The sequence below is a fragment of the Lepidochelys kempii genome, chromosome 17, assembly GCF_965140265.1.
Source record: "Lepidochelys kempii isolate rLepKem1 chromosome 17, rLepKem1.hap2, whole genome shotgun sequence".
In the NCBI taxonomy this organism is placed as follows: domain Eukaryota; kingdom Metazoa; phylum Chordata; order Testudines; family Cheloniidae; genus Lepidochelys; species Lepidochelys kempii.
This window is the reverse complement of record NC_133272.1, coordinates 1,110,417-1,128,704: the sequence shown is the minus strand read 5'-3', so window position 1 is coordinate 1,128,704 and position 18,288 is coordinate 1,110,417. Positions and strand designations below refer to the sequence as shown.

The following is an 18,288-nucleotide window of genomic DNA, read 5'->3' as shown; positions in this document are numbered from 1 at the left end:
GAACCAGCGACTCTTCAGAGCCATCAGAGGAAAGTTTCCTGTCATAGATGCGGCACGCATAAGGGGCTTTCCTTGTACTCCACTGCAGCTGCCACTTGGACTGGAACTATCCAGTCTGTTGCTGCCCATGTGAAGCCTGGAGCTCCCTCGCAGGCCAGATCACCATGGCGTACAGGTGGATATTGATCACCCCAGGGCCTGTTGGGAAGGGGCTTCATCCCTGGGCGGATGGCAACGCAACTATCCTTCTGACTCCTCCGGTGTATTTCCCCTGCCCCCCCACTAGAGTGAGGGAGCCAAACAACTTCCCGTCAGCCACAGACGGTGCCTAACACCAGTAGAGATGGACACTGCCCATCTCCACTCCTGCCCTGCCTCACCACGCTCCTCCATCCCTCCCAGGCTCACGCCCTGGGCCCAGAGCAAGGGGGGCTCCGTAGGGGTGATGCAGGCACGGTCAGATGTTTGCATCCACATCTGTGTATTTGTGCCTGGGCGGCGTAAGCTAGGGGGCGGGATAGCTCAGTGGTTTGAGCACTGGCCTGCTCAACCCAGGGTTGTGAGTTCAATCCTGGAGGGGGCCATTTAGGGACCTGGGGCAAAAATTGGCGCTTGGTCCTGCTTTGAGCAGAGGCTTGGCCTCGGTGAGCTCCTGAGGGCCCTTCCAGCCCTGCGATTCCACGACACCTGGCCCTGCTGGCGGAGGGAGCGACGGATCTCCCGGGAAGGGGGGGCGGACCGAGAAAACCTCTCCCCGGTTTGGAGCGGGAGAGGCGCGAGGCGTGTCCCCTTGCGCGGTGCAGCGTGATCAGCCCTGGGGCTCGGGCTCCATGCGGGACAATGGCTGGAGCTGCCGCCGGGGGCCCCGGCCAGGCTCCGCCCCGGCCCGGCTCTGCCCTCGGGCCTCTGGGCCCGGCCGGGGGTCGCTGCGCGTCTGTCTCCGGCCCAGCGGCTCCGGGCCCTGGGCGAGCGCGCGAGCCCCGCAGCGAGCTCAGAGCCCCGCGGCCTCGGCCCTGCGCGAGCCTGCCGCACCGTCACCCCGGGCCGGGCGGGGGCGGGGCCACTCCCAGCATCCTCCGCGGATGTGAAAGATTCCATTTCCGGGTGACGCACGTGGGCGGCCCCGGAAGCGGAAGGGCCGGGCGGCAAGATGGCGGCGGGCGCGGAGGCCGCGCACCGGGCCGGGGCCCTAAAGCAGCAGAACAAGCCACACAAGGGGCGGAAGCCGCGCGGAAGGGCCCAGCGCCGGGCGGGAGGTGAGACCCTACGGGGGCCCGCGCTGACCGCCCTGCCCGGCCGGAGGGGGGGGGCCCCGCGCTGACCGCCCTGCCCGGCCGGAGGGGGGGGGCCCCGCGCTGACCGCCCTGCCCGGCCGGAGGGGGGGGGGCCCCGCGCTGACCGCCCTGCCCGGCCGGAGGGGGGGGGCCCCGCGCTGACCGCCCTGCCCGGCCGGAGGGGGGGGGCCCCGCGCTGACCGCCCTGCCCGGCCGGAGGGGGGGGGCCCCGCGCTGACCGCCCGGCCCGGCCGGACCCCGCGCTGACCGCCGCTCTCTCCCCTAGGCCGCGTCCCCGCCAAGACCCTGAGCCGGCGGCGCCGGGACCTGACCAAGCCGGACCGGAGGCACCAGGCCCTGCAGCTCCGCAGGCAGCGCAAGGAGGCGGTGAGCGAGCGGGGCGAGCCGTGGGCCGTGACACGCGGGGGGCCGGAGCCGCCCGCCCCAGCAGCGATGCGGGCGGGGCAGCTTCATTGCCCGCTGTTTCTGTTCCCAGGTGCTGGCAGAAAAGCGAAACCTGGGCAGCAAAGACGGGCCGCCTCACCTGGTGGTGGTGGTCCCCCTGCACGCTGGGGTGGCCACCCACGACGCCTTGAGATTGCTTCAGAGTGACGAGTCTGCCCTTGTGCGTAAGGATGAGAGAGCAGAGGGTTTTGTGCTGCTCTGCCCCCGATTTAAACAGCGATGGCGCTTTGTGACGGCCCATGTGGGTAAGGAAACCCTGAAGGAACAGGAGGGCTTGTGCTGGCTCCTAGTATTCCACTGAGTTCTGCTGAAACTCATCAGTGTCTCGTTCTGCCATATTCTGATATTGTGTTTCTAGGGAATCTTCATGCTGTGTTAGACCTGGCAAAAGTAGCTGATACCCTGCTATTTGTACTGGATCCGCTCGACGGCTGGGACAGCACTGGAGATTACTGCCTCTCTTGCCTCTTTGCGCAGGGGCTCCCCAGCTATGGTAGGTGAATTAAAAAGCAGGGGGTTGGAGCAGGGTGTCTAAAGAGATTCCAGAGTTCTTGACTTGAAGCTGGTGCAGTAACCAGAACCCCCATATAGCAGGTGGGTGGCCACTGGATCTTGCTATCTAGAAGCTTGGAGTGCAGATCAGTTGATCCAATGTCATCCGTCCCCTGTAGCGTCACTCTGTGAGTGCACCCCTGTTGAGTTAATGCTGGGGATCTAAAGACATAAGAGGCATCTTGGATCCAGGCTGCTGCCTACATTTTGAACACTTGTTAGCATTTTGACCATTTAAATGTGCTACATAGTGGGCACAAATGAATCTACATCCATACATCTTCAGCTGGAGGAGCTAAGGGAGACAGAGATGTACATAGATGAGACGGTCCCATCTCCTGTCTGACAGCTTCTGTGCTGTTGAGGAGGATGAAAGTCTCGGGGAAGGAGAACATCCGACTAGATCAGAGGGAAATGATCCCATAGTTGGGACCCTCCTTCTAGATGATCTTGCACTGAGGATACTTCTCCGAGGGAGGGAACTCCCGTTATTAGGAAGAGACAGATATTAGTAATGAGTGATTCAATCATTAGAGACATAGATAGCTGGAAGAAAAGGAGTACTTGTGGCACCTTAGAGACTAACCAATTTATTTGAGCATAAGCTTTCGTGAGCTACAGCTCACTTCATCGGATGCATAGCTGGGTTTGCAATGAGCAGGAGAACCACGTGGTGACTTACCTACCTGGTGTGAAGGTTGTGGATCTTTCGAGCCATCTAGAAGACTAGGTAGTGCTGGGGAGGAGCCGATGGTCGTGGCACATGTAGGTACAAATGATGTTGGGAGGGATAGGAGAGAGGTCCTGGAGGCCAAATTTAGGCTGCTAGGTAAGAGATTGAAGTCCAGGACCTCCATGGTAGCATACTCTGAAATGCTTCCAGTTCCACGCACAGGGTCAGTTACACAGAACTGCAGGGTCTCAATGTGCAGATGAAACAATGGTGTAGAGAAGAGGGGTTTAGATTTATTAGGAACTGGGGGAAAGGGAAAGGGGGAGCCTATACAGGAAGGATGGGCTCCACCTAAACCAAAATGGAACCAGATTGCTGGCACTTAAAATGAAGAAGGTCATAGAGCAGTTTTTAAACTGAGGGCTGGGGGAAAGCCGACAGGTGCAGAGGAGAATGTGGTTCAGACAGAGACATCCCTTGGGGGGACTCTATTAATGGAGATTCTCTATGTCCTAGTAAGGAGGAGAGGATGGAAGATGATAAAATACAGGTAGGATCTGATGATAAACAGTGAAATGAAAAAAGCTCATTCAATTACATCATGTAATGGGAGACCGCAAAAAGTGACAAGTTTTTAAAGTGCTTATATACCAATGCTAGAAGTCTAAATAATAAGATAGGTGAACTAGAGTGCCTCGTATTAAATGAGGATATGGATATAATAGGCATTACTGAAACTTGGTGGAATGAGGATAATCAATGGGACACAGTAATACCAGGGTACAAAATATATTGGAAGGGACCAGATGGTATTCACCCAAGAGTTCCGAAGGAACTCAAATGTGAAATTGCAGGAATGCTAACTGTAGTCTGTAATCTATCATTTAAATCAGATTCTGTACCAAATGCCTGGAGGATAGCTAATGTGACGCCAATTTTTAAAAGGGGCTCCAGAAGTGACCCTGGCAATTATAGGCTGGTAAACCCAATTTAAATTCCAGGCAAACTGGTTGAAACTATTGTAAAGAACAAAATTGTAAGAAACACAGATGAATGTAATTTGTTGGGGAATAGTCAACATAGTTTTTGTAAAGGGAAATCATGCCTCACCAATCTATTAGAATACTTTGAGGGGATCAAGAAGCATGTGGACAAGGGGGATCCAGTGAATATATTCAAGCATTTAGATTTTCAGAAAGGCCTCGACAAGGTGCCTCACCAAAGAGTATTAAGCAATGTAAGGAGTTATGGAATAAGAGGGAAGGTCCTCTGAATGATTGGTAACTGATTAAATGATAGGAAACAAAGGGTAAGAAGAAACGGTCCGTTTTCAGAAAGGAGAGAGGTACATAGTGGTGTCCCCCAGGGGTCTGTACTGAGCCCAGTCCTAGTCAACATAGTCATAAATGATCTGGGAAAAGGGGTAAACAGTGAGATGGCAAAATTTGAAGATAATACCAAACTACTCAAGATAGTTAAGTCCCAGGCAGACTGTGAAGAGCTACAAAAGGATCTCTCAAAACTGGGTGACAGGGCAACAAAATGGCAGATGAAAGTCAATGCTGATAAATGCAAAGTAATGCACATTGGAAAACATAATCTCAACTATATGTATAAAATGATGGGGTCCAAATTAGCTGTTACCACTCAAGAAACAGATCTTGGAGTCATTGTGGATAGTTCTCTGAAAACATCCACTCAATTTTCAGTGGCAGTCAAAAGAGCAAACAGAATATTGGGAATCATTGAGAGGGATAGGTAATAAGACAGAAAATATCATATTGTCTCTATATAAATCTATGGTACGCCCACATCTTGAATACTGCAGGCAGATGTGGTCGCCGCATCTCAAAAAAGTTATATTGGAAAAGGTTCAGAAAAGGGCAACAAAAATGATTAGGGTATGGAGTGTCTGCCATATGAGAAGAGATTAATAAGACTGAAACTTTTCAGCTTGGAAAAAAAGACAACTAAGGGGGGATATGATATTAAGGAAGTGTTGTTTACTTCTCATAACACAAGAACTAGGGATCACCAAATGAAATTAATAGGCAGCAGGTTTAAAACAAACAAGAGGAAGTATTTTTTCACACAATGCACTGTCAGCCTGTGGAACTCCTTGCCAAAGGATGTTGTGAAGGCCAAGACTATAACAGGGGTCAAAAAAGAACTAGATACATTCATGGAGGATAGGTCCATCAATGGCCATTAGCCAGGATAGGCAGGGATGGTGTCCCTAGCCCCTGCTGCCAGAAACTGGTAATGGATGACGGGATGGATCACTTGATGATTACCTGTTCTGTTCATTTCCTCTGGGGCACCTGGCATTGGCCACTGTCGGAAGACAGGATACTGGGCTACATGGACCATTGGTCTGATCTAGTATGGCTGTTCTGATGTACACCGTGTGGCTAATGCTGATGATCCCTGCCCTAGCGAGTGCTTTCTCAGTATAGATTGCCCTCCTTCCAGTTTGTAAGGTGACTGAATGTCTTTTTTTTTCTGAATGGGTGAGGCTTCTCTTTTAACCTACAGTGTGAATGTATCACAAACTTGATCGCTTCTGGTTCTGAAAATCTTAGTGTTCATCTGTCTCATTATTTCTTGACTGTGGTCAACAGAAATTTTTTGAGTTTTGACTGTTAACTCTGCTGTTCTCTTTGCTGTCTGCTAGCCCTTGCTGTCCATGGAGTCGCTGATCTCCCACAGAAGAAACAGACAGATGCCAAGAAGAAATTGGGCAAAGCCATTGAGAAGCGCTTCCCGGAGGCCAAACTCTTCCCCCTGAACACTGAGCCAGAGTCTTTGTTGTTGCTGAGGCACCTTGCTGCCCAGAAGCAGCGCCACCTTACTTTCCGTGATAGACGGGCCTATTTGCTTGCCCAAGAGGCTGAGTTTGTGCCCAGCCACGATAGTGACTTGGTGGGGACCCTGAAGGTATCTGGCTTCGTTCGGGGACGGACCCTCAATGTAAACAGCCTGGTGCATATCGTGGGACATGGAGACTTCCAGATGACGCAGGTTGATGCCCCTCCAGACCCTTTCTCTCTAAACCCCAGAATGGCTAAAGACCAACAGAGGAAGGGCCAGGACATGGAAATACAGGTAGGATGGGGTTCTGGACTCTGAATGGCCCACTGAGAGTTATTTGTTCCCTGGTAATCGTTTAGAAGCTGCAGGAGTCTTTGAACCAATGTTATCTAAAATTCAGTGCTGGATTAAGATTCAGTTACTCAGCAGATGGGTCTAATACATCTTTCTGAAGGCAAAACACTTGGCAAGTCGTGATCAGTGACTCACAAAGAGATAGCTCATTGGGACAATCTCCTCACAATTTCCTCCAGCACTGGACAGTACAGCTTTAACCTCCCTTTGTTACACACTTACTTATAACTTTTTGTTATCTTCTCTTATACATATGTTGTTAGTCTTTCATTTTCATATTAACTCCTCTCCCCCATCAGTGCAGGTTTCGTGTTAGTTCAAACTAGTATTTATTTTTTTTAGTTAGTTAGTTTAGCTTTTCTTCTCACAAACATGATTAGTCTTCAATTTCTTACACATGTGCAGTTCTCCTTATGCTTATGTTAAATGTTATCAAAACAGACTATGAAAAGCCACAGTAGGCATCTGTCAGGCCTAAATATGCCTTCGCTTCCAACAGTCAGGACCTGTGGTCATGCAGTCAGGTTGGTTCGAGGAAGACTGTAAAGCTTTGCCCTCTCAGAGGAGCTCTTTGGATAGAGCACAATGTTTACAATGGGCATAGGGGATGTGCTGTGGGTGAGTACTTTCTTGCTAGTGGTGGGATTGCCTTGGGTAAGGAGAGGTTGTGGAGGGGCTAGTCCTTTGCTTCAAACTGCAATGTGCAGCTAGAATTGAGTGGGTTTTCACTTAATGACTTTGTCTGCTAGGATGATTCTGTAAACGGTGTTGTTGAGATGGAGGAAGTCATTAAGGTCCTGATGAAGGCAGATCCTAGAAGACAGGAATCTTTGCAATCAGAGGTGATTCCTGACCCTATGGAGGGGGAACAGACCTGGCCCACTGAGGAGGAGCTGAAAGAGGCAGAAGGTCAGTGCTGGCAATATTTCTCTAGCCTTTCCTTAGATTATTGGTGAAGTTTTTACTTTTTACGAGCTGTAGCTGAGAAGCTTAAGGCTGGGCATAGTATCTAGCTTTGAACCCAGGCCCCTCTTGACTCCTATTTACAGGCCCTTCCTCTGACGGTTGGGCTGCATAGCTTCTCCAGTTTTACTCTGAATTTGAGCTGGTCAGATCGTTGAAGGACATGTCATGGGATCCCAAGCATCGGTCTGCTGATGGCCGTATAGCACAGGGTTATTCCTAACTGCTGGGGAATGAGCCGTGCTCTCCAATCCTGGCATTAGGGATGATGAATGGTGAGATCCCAGGGATGCAGGAACAGTCTCTGGATTCTGGTTACTGATTTCTGCACAGGGAAGATACATTGCTGTAAATCCCTCCATGTGTTTCATTTAACTTGCTCTTCCGTCTGACTGTCCACACAGCTGTAAGGGAATGAGAGGGAACAGCCTAGTGCCATGTCTTGCATTACTGTAGGTAAAGAGGTGGGGGAGGCCTATGCAGTACTAATCACTCTGGGAATCTGGCAGAGTCCCTGAAGGAAAGGAGGAAGGTGGTGAAGGTCCCCAAGGGAACATCCAGCTACCAGGCTGCATGGATTGTGGATGATGGAGAAGATGGCAGTGAGGAGGAGGAGGAGGAGAAGAATAACATGGAGGATGAAGATTTGATGGAAGAGGCTTCCCAGGTAACAAAAGGTTGATATTGTAGGTTGTGTCCGAGTACTAGTGTGCTTGCCACCCTGCAGACTGTCTGTTTTTTCCACACCCGGACAGGCAGTGAAAGGGCACAACATACAGCCAGGCTGGTGTCCACATTTCAAAGAGTAGAATCTGATGCAGCCACATGCCCCTTTGTATTACTCCCTCTGTCATAGTCAGCTACCCTCTTATCTAAACTCATGCGGGGACTGTGCTCTGCATTGTACAAGATGCATGCAGCCCCTGCAGTGTTGCCTGGAGTGTATGTGTAAGTACACTTGCCTGTGGACTCTGCACATCAAGATTAGTATATGCTGTCTGTGTCAGGCTGGGGAAAGCAGTGAGGAGGAGGAGGAGTGTGAGACCATGGCTGTAGCAGAGTCTACTCAGGATGACCTATACGACGAGAAGCTGGATGAGGATGAGGAGCAGATGTTGGAGAAGTACACGCAGGAGAGATTGGATCAAATGTTCCCAGATGAGGTGGACACCCCCCGCAACTTGCCTGCCAGAGTCCGGTAAGAAACCTCATGCCAGGATGGAAGGAGCAAGTCTCCTAGTGACTCTCCCCGGAGTTGTCCTGGCTTTGAGACCGGCAGTGTGCAACGGGGAAATGGGACTCGGCTTGCTCTAGTTTGCTCAGTGAAATTGGTGGAGTTTTCCTGTAGCAAGAACCCATGTGGGTGGATGCGTCAGACTAGATCCTTGACCTGTGCCTGTCTGATCCAGTGGGCTGGTGCAGTGACAGTCCCCTTCGGTGGGGCTCATTTGGGTGCTGATGGTATCAGAGTGTTCTTGACTCTCCATGCTCAGATCTCTCCTATGAGCAGGATGAATTCCCCCTTGCTCTCTGTGAGACCATGTGTGGTGTAAGTCCCTGTAAAGGTATAATGCAGAAGTCCTCACCAGGCGCAAGGGTGTTTGCTTGCTAACTGCTATAGGATTTGTTGAGTAAAGTCTCTGAAACTCTGTCCTCCAGGTTCCAGAAGTACAGGGGGCTCAAGAGTTTCCGGACTTCTCCTTGGGATCCCAAAGAGAATCTCCCCAGGGATTATGCCAGGATCTTCCAGTTCCAGGACTTCTCCCGAACCAGGAAGCATGTCTTCCGGCAGATAGAGAAAGAGGAAACTGAAGGGGCTGCGGTACCTGCCTTTCCTTGGCTAATTTATCTTCCCCTGATGTTGTCCATCTTGCCTCCTTCCCTGCTGTGTTTCCTCGCTCTTGGCAGGCAAGGTTGGGTAGTGAAGTTGCTGCACTGCTGGCTAGGCCTGTTCCTGTGTTGTAGATAAATCCCAGGTAGTACTGGTGTCCTGTTTTCTCTACCCCACAGCCTGTGCGCCCAGGCAACTCCTCGCACGCATGCTCCATCTTGCTCCTTCACACCTTGACAGCTGGGAACCTGCATTAACTGTTGTCTCTGTCCTCTCTCGACAGGTTGGCTGGTATGTTACGCTTCACGTCTGTAGTGTTCCTATCTCAGTGATGGAGAGTTTCAGGCAGGGGCTGCCTCTGGTCCTATTCTCACTGCTTCCCCATGAGCAGAAGGTGAGTATGCCACAGGTTGTAACCTGCCAACATCCAGAAGAGCTGGAAAGCCACTGTGCCTCTTGCACGCAGCTTTCCCCTCTTGCTGATACAGGCTTGGTGTTCTCCTGGCCTTCCTGGGGCCTTTGCTGGGTGTACAAGGAATCCAGTTCAAAACTTCTTGTGCGGGTTGGGGTTGAAGCTGTTTCTGCAGGTTCTGGGAGTCATAATAGCATGCAGATGGCCATGATAGTTTAAGCCAGAATGTCTGAACCTGGCTGAAGTTTTACTGATAAACCCTTTATGGCTCTGAGGCTTCTCTGGTGGGGATGGGGATTCTCTGGCATAAAAGGAAGATATGGCAGCCTTTTGGCTGAAGCACCGGGGCTGTGAGCTGTTGAGACACTGAAGACCTCTGGCTTGCGGAGCTGTTCTGTATCATCCGTGACTTTCAGCCTCGCTACCATCCTGTTCCAGGTGAGCTTGGCCCCTCAGAATTGCCTTTCTCCCTCTCTCTGCAGATGTCTGTGCTGAACTTTGTGGTGAGGCGGAACCTGGGCAACAATGAGACAGTGAAAGCCAAGGAGGAGTTGATCTTCCACTGTGGGTTCAGGCGCTTCCGTGCCTCCCCTCTGTACTCCCAGCATAGCTCGGGTGGGTGTAGGACCCACTGGTGGACAAACTGCATATAGAGAGTGGGGCCCTTTGCTCCCTTTCTGTGCAGACCCCTTGCTGGCTGGGGTCTCTGGTGGGGAAACCTGGGTTGGCTGAAGGGACTCTGAGGACTTGCATATCTTGGCTGTTGGCTTCAAGGGGAAAGGAATTGAGTCCATTTGTTGGAGGGGGATGGATTGGCCTGGGCAGCATATGGTTACCTGGGACTGTGAGGAAGCGGTACTGGTAGGGCTCATCCTTGCTTGGGATTGGGCGAGGCTCTATAGTTTGAATTGGTGATCTCCTTTTCCAAGGGGTTGGCTCTCAACAGCCTATTGTGATGGTGGAGGGAGGGGGGGCTGCGTGTGACCCACAACCCCGTGCTGCTGAGGGTGCTTCCAAGGCTGAGCAGAAGGAGGGAGGGAACGGATCTGAAGAGTCCGAATTAGTGTGCATTGTGGCTGGCCTGCTGCTTGTTGGTGTTGGGTCCTGGAGCTCCCCTGCAGGACACTGGCTGGTAACTGAGTTTTACTTGGTGCTTTCTCTCTTCTAGCTGATAAGCACAAGTTGGAGCGTTTCCTGCGGCCTGATGCAGCCCTGGTGGTGACTGTTTATGCTCCCATCACTTTCCCTCCTGCCTCGGTGCTACTGTTTAAACAAAGGAGTAACGGTAAGTCAGTGAGCGCTGAGGGGGTGACTGAATGAGAAATGAAAGCTAATCCTAGCAGCAGAGGTTTCCAGCTTCCACTGATGGATCTGGGTCCCATTCTCCAATGCTGCCACGCATCTGTCGTGCCTTAATCATCTGTCAAGGGTTCTGAGAGGGTTAACTTGCCTATCTGCTCTCCCTCAGTCTCTGGAGTAATGGCCCTGTCCTTATTCTTGCTGTGGGGACTGCCCTGCTCTAGGACCCATTGAGGAGTGGCATTCATGTCAGTTCTGCTCTACAGGAATGCACGACCTCATTGCCACAGGCTTTCTGCTCTCAGTGGATCCAGACAGAATCCTCATCAAGCGGCTGGTGCTCAGTGGTCACCCTTTCAAAATCTTCAGCAAGACGGCTGTAGTGCGGTACATGTTCTTTAACAGAGGTACATGGTGTGTGTGGGGCAAAGGGGGGGGTGGGGCGTGGCGGGATGGTACAGCGGGTCCTGTGTGACTCTGGAGACCCTGCGGTTCCATAGGACAGTGTCATGATTTCCAATAACCAGAGCCTTTGAGACTTGGAAGTGCAGAGCTGGGCTCAGTGTGAACATTCTGACATACGTGTTGACGTGACCCAGATAGCTCAGCAAGTGTCCCCTGCCCTGCAGAGAGGCTCTCATGTTCCGAGTACGTCCATCCATGTAGCAGCGATTTGGTTTCTTCAGGCCATGCCTATAGGTGAATGCACACTATAGCTCTTTGGCCAGTGTGCAGCAGCTTGCCATACTCACAGCTGCTCTAGTCCTGCCTGGTTTGCTAGCTATGTGGCAGGATGGTGGGGAGCTGGAGACTACTGTGGCCTGTTTCTCATGTGTGTCTTGTCTTTGATCGGCAGAGGATGTGCTGTGGTTTAAGCCGGTGGAGCTGAGGACCAAGTGGGGCCGCAGAGGACACATCACAGAGCCGCTAGGTAGGCCAGGTTTGACATGCAGCATTCCATTGCTTTCCTCTCATGGTGCTGGGCCACACTCACTGTCCCTGCATCCGTATTCAAACACTGTCTGCTCTTCCCTGGGCTGGGGAAGAGGAACAGGCAAAATGCATCTAATAGCTTCTGTTGCTTGCTTTGCCTAGGGACTCATGGTCACATGAAGTGTCATTTTGATGGGCAGCTGAAATCCCAGGACACTGTGCTGCTGAATCTGTACAAGCGCGTCTTCCCTAAATGGACTTACGACCCATATGTGCCGGAGCCAGTACCATGGGTGAGAAGCGAACAGCAGCTCCCCATGCAGGAGGTGGAGATGGAATAACCCTCCAGGCCTAGCATGGCTGCTGTGGTTCGCATCTCCTGCACCCCATGTGGGTGCTTGGCTGTTCCAAGCCTTGTGAGAAGTAGGGAGAACTGGCCTGAACTTGTTAGTGCTGTGCCTTTCCTAGGGTTTGTGTCCAGCATTCATGCTGGCTGCTGCAGCATTAGATCCGGCTCACAACTGTCTATGCCCTGGCCTCCAATATCAGTTTATTTCAATGGTAAATATATCTTCACTTCAATTAAAGTCCAAGTGCCCATATTTCTTGCATGGGGGGGTGGCTGGATCGAGTTATTGTGCACATTGGGCATGCAGGCTTTGTTCACTCCCTCCTGCCAGTCTAGAAGCTCCTGAAGCTGCATGAGGGATTCTGGGTTTCACCCTCTCCCCTGCCATTTGTATGTAACTTGAGAACATAAAAACATAGGCTGCCATACGGGGTCAAACCAATGGTCCATCTAGCCCAGCATCCTGTCTCCAACAGGGGCGGAGTGTACAGAACTGGGTAGTTGGGAGTGATCCACCTGTCTTCCCTTCCTGACAGAAGTTTAGGGTTGCATCTCTGACTATTTTGGCTAATAGCCATTGATGGATCTATCCTTTATCTCTTTCTTCACTGAACCCAGTTATACTTTTGGCCATCAACATCCCATAGCAATGAGTTCCACAGTTTAACTTGCCATTGTGTGGAAAAAGTACTTCCCCTTGTTCATATTAAACCTGATGCCTATTAATTTCATTGGTAATGGTTTTCATATTGTGCAAAAGGGTCGGTAACATGAGAGCATGGGGGTCAGACTTTACCATTATCTCCTGCTGCTGAACACAAAAGTGCTCTCTCCAAGAAGCCTGGGCTTGGGCCCCAGGCAGGGGCCTAGCTGCATGAAACTCATTCCAACTGCCTGCCTTAGGGAGGCTGTGAGACCAGCTCTTTGGCTCCACCCACCTATACCAGGTTAAGAGCAGCACGAGCTGCTCTTTGAAATTACAAGGTTTCCCCAATTCCTTAGAAATCACAATCCTTTTTGCTCATGTAGTGATTTTTATTATTACAGTGAGGCCCCACTGTGTAAACACAGCACCAGGCTCTAAGAAACAGCCCAGTTTCTCACTAATGGGAGAAGTGGCTCTAAAGGCTGATCAGTTTCCATTTGCCTCTTTGCCAGGTGGGCTGAGCCAGGCCAGGGTGCCTAGGTCTACATTTCCTCCACACAACACAATGCAAATATTCTTCATTTCCTGGGAGACTGAGCGAAACTGCTCAGAGAGCACAGCAGCCACTCCCACTCCAGCTGTTGGCTCAATAAGCAACTTCATCCTCTCCCACACCAGCTGCGTTGCTTGCTGTTGGGGCAGAGAGAAGAGCTGTTACTGTGCTGGTAAATATTGTTCTAAGCCTTCGGTGCACCCGACCGCTTACAGTGCGGGACTGCGCATGAGATGTGTCCCTTTTCACTGGTGGGCGATGCTTTGGGGAGGCATAGGCCCCAGCTGTGGGCATCTGTTAATACAGCTCGGGCTGCTCCTGCCACATGCTGCTGCTGTGGACCTGGAGAATGCCATCAGAGGAAATGGAGGAGGCCTGGCCTGCTCTCAGCCAGCATGGCAGAGAGCGATCATCTTTGGCGGGGATCACAACTCCTGCTTCATGCTACAGCATGGGAGGGCAAGGTGGTGAAGGGAGGACAAAATGTGTGAATGGAGGCGGCTGGACTGTTACAGCAAGAGGGTGCTTAGAGTTAATGCTTACCTGGATCTCCTCCTCTGTGACTGTCAGCACATCGTCCACCAAATCCTTAATGATAGGCCAGGTGTTCGGTCCAATGCTAGTTTTAACACCATCTGCTGTGGAGGTTGGGGGTGAGTTCCCCTGTCACCTTTGATCTATAGCAGTCATCTGCATTGCAGGGTTCAGCAGCATACACTCTTATGTCTGGTCTCAAAGCCTGCCCAAAGGAAGAGCAGGGGATGAGTTTGGAACTTGCTGGTGAACATGGCAGGCCAGGCCACCTCATTGTGCCTTAACTCCCATGTTCCATAGCAGTTTTGGCTGGGGCAGGTCTTATGCCAGCTGTGGCAATCTTCCCCTCCAGCAGAGTGTCTGGCATTTGTTGGTGTGAAGAATCAGAGAGCAACCCCTGTTGAGCCAGGAGCAGGTTCATTCGTCTACTGTGGGCAGAGAATGAGCTTCTCCTAAGGGCAACTCATCTCCTTACATATCTATTCAGGGGACACCATCATAGGGCCTAATCACATCAGTCACACTATCAGAGGCTTGTTCACCTGCACATCTACCAATGTGATATGTGCCAGCAATACCCCTCTGCCATGTACATTGGCCAAACTGGACACAAGAAGACGTAAAAGAATAAATGGACACAAATTATACATCAAGAATTATAACATTCAAAAACCAGTCGGAGAATACTTCAATCTCTTTGGTCAATCTCTCTGGCCACCTAAAAGTGGCAATATTTCAACAAAAAAACTTCAAAAACAGACTCCAATGAGAGACTGAATTGGAATTAATTTGCAAACTGGACACTATCAAATTAGGCTTGAATAAAGACTGGGAGTGGATGGGTCATTACACAAAGTAAAACTATTTCCTTCTCCCCCCCCCCCACTGTTCTTCACATGTTCTTGTCAACTGCTAGAAATGGCCCACCTTGATTATCACTCCAAAGGTTTTTTTCCCTCTCCTGCTGGTAATAGCACACCTGACCTGATCACTCTTGTTACAGTGTGTATGGTAACACCCATTGTTTCATGTTCTCTGTGTATATAAAATCCCCCTACTGTATTTTCCACTGCATGCATCCGATGAAGTGAGCTGTAGCTCATGAAAGCTTATGCTCAAATAAATTTGTTAGTCTCTAAGGTGCCACAAATCCTCCTTTACTTGACATTGCAACTCAACCCTGAAGGATGACTGAGTGCCTAGCTCTCCTCAGGCTGCCAGTATCTCCCATCTGCCTCTGTTCCTGCTGGAAGTGGCACCATTTTATTCTGTATTGTGGCATGACGCGTAAACTAGAGTGTGTGTCGGCTGCTGTGATCTGTCCTGGTTGCTTTCATTGCAACCTGGACCTGCAGGGGGGAGTGTTAAACTCTACAGTACCTCCTGATCCAAACACAGGAAGAGAGAAAGGGTCAACTACAAATCCAAGCTGCGTGAGAGAGACTTGAGTTCAGATGCTGTGTGAATCAGAGAACTTCCTCCTCACAAGGTGAAATGCTCATTTTGGGGCACCAGGAACTCCCCAGCCCCCCCCCCCCCATTCCTGAGGAGAGATGTAGCCAAAATAGGGTATTTCTTACCTTGACAGCCACTGCTATTCCAGCAACCATCCCTCCTCCTCCAACGGGAACCACCAGTGCATTTATCTGGGGTACCTAGCACAACAGAGACCAAGAGACAAACTCTCAGTCTTGTGACTGCTCTCAGAACCACAGACGTGCTCCCAAACAGCTCACTTCCTGGAGGCTGGCTCTAAGTCCTGATGGACTAACTCTGGCTGCCCTGACCTCTCTGCAGCAGGAGCAGATGTGTCCCCCTGCTTGTTCTTTCCTGCCACATTTGAATAGTGCCAGGAGAGTCTCCTCACCTGCTGCAGCACCTCCAGTGCTATAGTGCCTTGGCCTGCAATCGCAGCAGGATCCTGGTTTGGGTGCACCAGCACGCCTTCCTTCTCCTGAACTGTCTGAGCTGCCACCTCCACTCGCGACTGGGGAGACAGACCAGGCACAAAAATTGTTAATGCCCATGTGTGTGAACAAAGCCAAGTACCCTGCCGTGCTGCCTGCCGTGCTGCCTGCCTGCCTGCCTCCCCATTACCTCATCAGCCGGCTCACATAGTACCAGCCTGGCTCCACAGGAGCAGATGGCAGCTTTCTTACAGAGTGGTGCTGGGCAGGGCACCACGACATAGGCAGGAACCCCTGTGGAATGAAAGGACTGGACAATGACGGGGGCCTAGTCCCAGGGCACATCCCCTGCTCTGCTGAGTGGATCAGACAGACATGGAGCAGAGGATACCCCTGTGAGAGAAACCAACTCAGCTGTGACCAGGCCCTTTGCATGTAATTTCGCCACGGTGGTGTGTGCGGGAGAGGGATGTGAAACTGCATTAGAGCTCAGCTGCACCCCGTGCTGCTGCAGTGGGAGTTCCGGCTCTACCGGCACTAGCCTGTGGACGCATCCAACCAGGGAAACACTCGGCCCTGCTGGCTAACAGTCCTGTCTGGGATTAACCCATCCGGCTGTGTGGCAAAGACCTGGGGCTCACTTACTCCAAGGAATCCCCATGTGTAATTAAGTCAGGCAGGAACTGAGCTGCAAGGATGGATGCTGAGCCAGCTGTGTGCTGGGAGCCAGAGCTACCCCTTGACTTTCTGTTCCTGAGCACTGGCAGGCTTCCCCTGGGATAACCAGCCACCTCACTGGCAAAGCCTCAGCTGGCAGCTGAAAGACCCGAGCAAAGGGTTGCCCTTCCCCTATTGTTCTCAGCAGCAAATTTGCTTCTGGAGGAATGAAGGGGCAAGTGAGGAGCCCCCAGCCCCACATGGTAGCGCATGGCTAAGAAATTGGCTCCCTGTTACCTTCCACTTTAGCTTCAAAGGCAAGAGCTTGGCCATGGTTCCCACTACTGTGTGTCACAACAACCTTGGGCTGCTCTCTGTCACCCTGGGCTGCACGAACCAGACTTCTGACGGCATTCAGTGCACCACGGATCTGGGGAGAGATCACAGGTTGAGTGAACCTGCAAAGGAGGCAAAGCCTCAGCTCTCCATGTTCAGATGGGGCAGGGGCTTGCTGCTGCTGTAGATCCCAGCTGTTGTGACCTAGCTGAGGGCAGCAAGGAGAGGTGGAGAAGCTGCACCCCTGCAACCTTTTTAATTGATCCTTTCCCCAGCAAGATGGCAGCTGTGGAGCTGAATGTAGATGTGGATCCCTAGAACCAGTACAATACTAATGCCAGCTTCCCTTTCTCCCCCTTAGCCCCTAAACTGCAGGAGCCCTCATAGTCTATAATGGTCCATTTAACCCTTTCTTCCTCGGGCTGTGGCTGTCCAGTAGGAACTGGACAGGGGCCACCAACCTTGTTTCCTGGGGATAGAGGAATGGTAATTTCTAGTTCCTACTGCTTTGGGACAAGACTTGAATTGTGTCGAAAGCTGGCAGGGCCTGAGGGCCCACCTGCTATTGGACTCATACAGTGTGTTCTGCAGCATTTAAGTGCTGAAATCAGTGATTCTCCCTTTGTACAGATGCTAATGGTGTACAGTCTTGTATTTGAGCGATTGCTTCTCAAGTTCAACCCCCGGTCAGACCCTGTACCCTTTCCTCTGAGCTAGCAGAGCTAGGCAGGAGGGTGGGTCAGGCTGCTCCTCCCCTTGCAATGTGTGCTTTACCTTAAAGGAGCCAGTCTTCTGGAAGAGCTCACACTTGAAAAAGAGTCTGTGGCCAGCTAACTCGTCTAGGCTGGAACTGGTTAGGATAGGGGTGCGGTGGATAAGGCCATGGAGACCTGTCTGTGCAGCTTCAGCATCCCCCAGTGAGATGCAGTAGGGAGAGGACATGGTCCGTAAGCTGAGGAGGGGCAGAGAGGGGCTGGAAAACGCTCTGTGCTGGAGACAGCCTGCCTCACCGGGCTCGAAGTCGCGGAAGGAGCGCTGAAGAGCAGAGCGGGCCCCAGTGCTCCACTCTGGATCAGTCTCCTTGGCGTGTCTGGACACCGTTGGGGCCCAAAACACAGGGTGGGTTAATTTTTAAACACTTGACGAATTCGAAAGGTAGAAGGAAAGGGCACGAAAGCAGCCTGGCTGTCCGGCTGGGGTGGCGGGCAGCGCAGCGCAGGGCTGGGGCCCGAGCCAGCTCCAGGGCGGCGTGCGTCTCAGGCCGGGGCGAAAGGAGCCAGCTGCTGCCACGGCCCCCGGTTCCCGTCCTAGCGCCGCTCGCCCTTCCGGGAGCCCGCAGCGCCAGCGCCGTTCGAGCGGCGGCCGCCCGCAGGGGAACGTGTTCCTGCCCGTGCGGCTGGGAGAGGGAGCCGGGCTCCCCGTTCACTGGGCGCGGCGCGGGGCCCGCCCGGAGCCCCGGGGAGAGGAACCCCCGAGGGACGGAACAGGCCTGGCCCTCCGGCGCGGGCTGAGCTCCGCTGGGCGTTAGGCGCCCGTGCCGGCCCCCAGGGGGAGGGCAGCGCCGCCGCCGCCGCCGCCGCGCGGGACCGCGCTCACCTGGCCTGGGCCCTCCGAGCCCCCGTCGGGCTGGCTCCGTGCCGCGGCACGTGAGCGGAGGGGGCGTGTCCGGGCGGCGCGGGGGCCGCGGGAGCCGGCCGGTTTGGCGCACGCGCGTTCGGAGCGGAGCGTTTGGGCCCGCC

General features: G+C 52.4%; 2 protein-coding genes and 1 non-coding gene across 4 annotated transcripts; 2 read left to right on the top strand and 1 right to left on the bottom strand.

Annotated features, from left to right (window-relative positions):
- The first annotated feature begins 1,121 nt into the window (after window positions 1–1,121).
- TSR1 (TSR1 ribosome maturation factor) lies at window positions 1,122–12,642 on the top strand. 2 transcript variants are annotated; one of them, XM_073315356.1, is made up of 15 exons: window positions 1,122–1,256; window positions 1,561–1,661; window positions 1,771–1,984; window positions 2,098–2,232; window positions 5,639–6,069; window positions 6,879–7,038; window positions 7,602–7,759; window positions 8,100–8,290; window positions 8,752–8,914; window positions 9,207–9,317; window positions 9,818–9,950; window positions 10,504–10,620; window positions 10,901–11,041; window positions 11,491–11,565; window positions 11,730–12,642. In XM_073315356.1, the coding sequence occupies exons 1-15, from the start codon at window positions 1,151–1,153 to the stop codon at window positions 11,906–11,908; spliced, it is 2,415 nt and encodes an 804-aa protein (XP_073171457.1). In that variant the 5' UTR covers window positions 1,122–1,150; the 3' UTR covers window positions 11,909–12,642. The 2 variants fall into 2 exon arrangements, with proteins under 2 accessions (XP_073171457.1, XP_073171458.1); XM_073315357.1 differs by lacking the exons at window positions 8,100–8,290; window positions 8,752–8,914.
- On the top strand, window positions 9,532–9,622 carry LOC140899921 (small nucleolar RNA SNORD91 family). The gene has a single exon (XR_012155508.1). It is a non-coding gene; the product is annotated as a small nucleolar RNA SNORD91 family (small nucleolar RNA).
- On the bottom strand, window positions 11,441–18,131 carry SRR (serine racemase). The gene is given in 8 exon segments (XM_073315358.1): window positions 11,441–13,252; window positions 13,659–13,755; window positions 13,757–13,854; window positions 15,230–15,304; window positions 15,517–15,636; window positions 15,747–15,850; window positions 16,511–16,643; window positions 17,324–18,131. Coding segments are annotated over 8 exon segments (999 nt in total). The 5' UTR covers window positions 17,492–18,131; the 3' UTR covers window positions 11,441–13,048.
- Window positions 18,132–18,288: the final 157 nt, after the last annotated feature.

Excerpts from the sequence above, each read along its gene's own strand:
- TSR1 (XM_073315356.1), top strand. The coding sequence starts at position 1,151 with ATGGCGGCGGGCGCGGAGGCCGCGCACCGGGCCGGGGCCCTAAAGCAG. Across the intron at positions 7,760-8,099 it reads TGATGGAAGAGGCTTCCCAG|GCTGGGGAAAGCAGTGAGGA; the intron begins GTAACAAAAGGT and ends TGTCTGTGTCAG. Across the intron at positions 8,915-9,206 it reads AGGAAACTGAAGGGGCTGCG|GTTGGCTGGTATGTTACGCT; the intron begins GTACCTGCCTTT and ends CTCTCTCGACAG.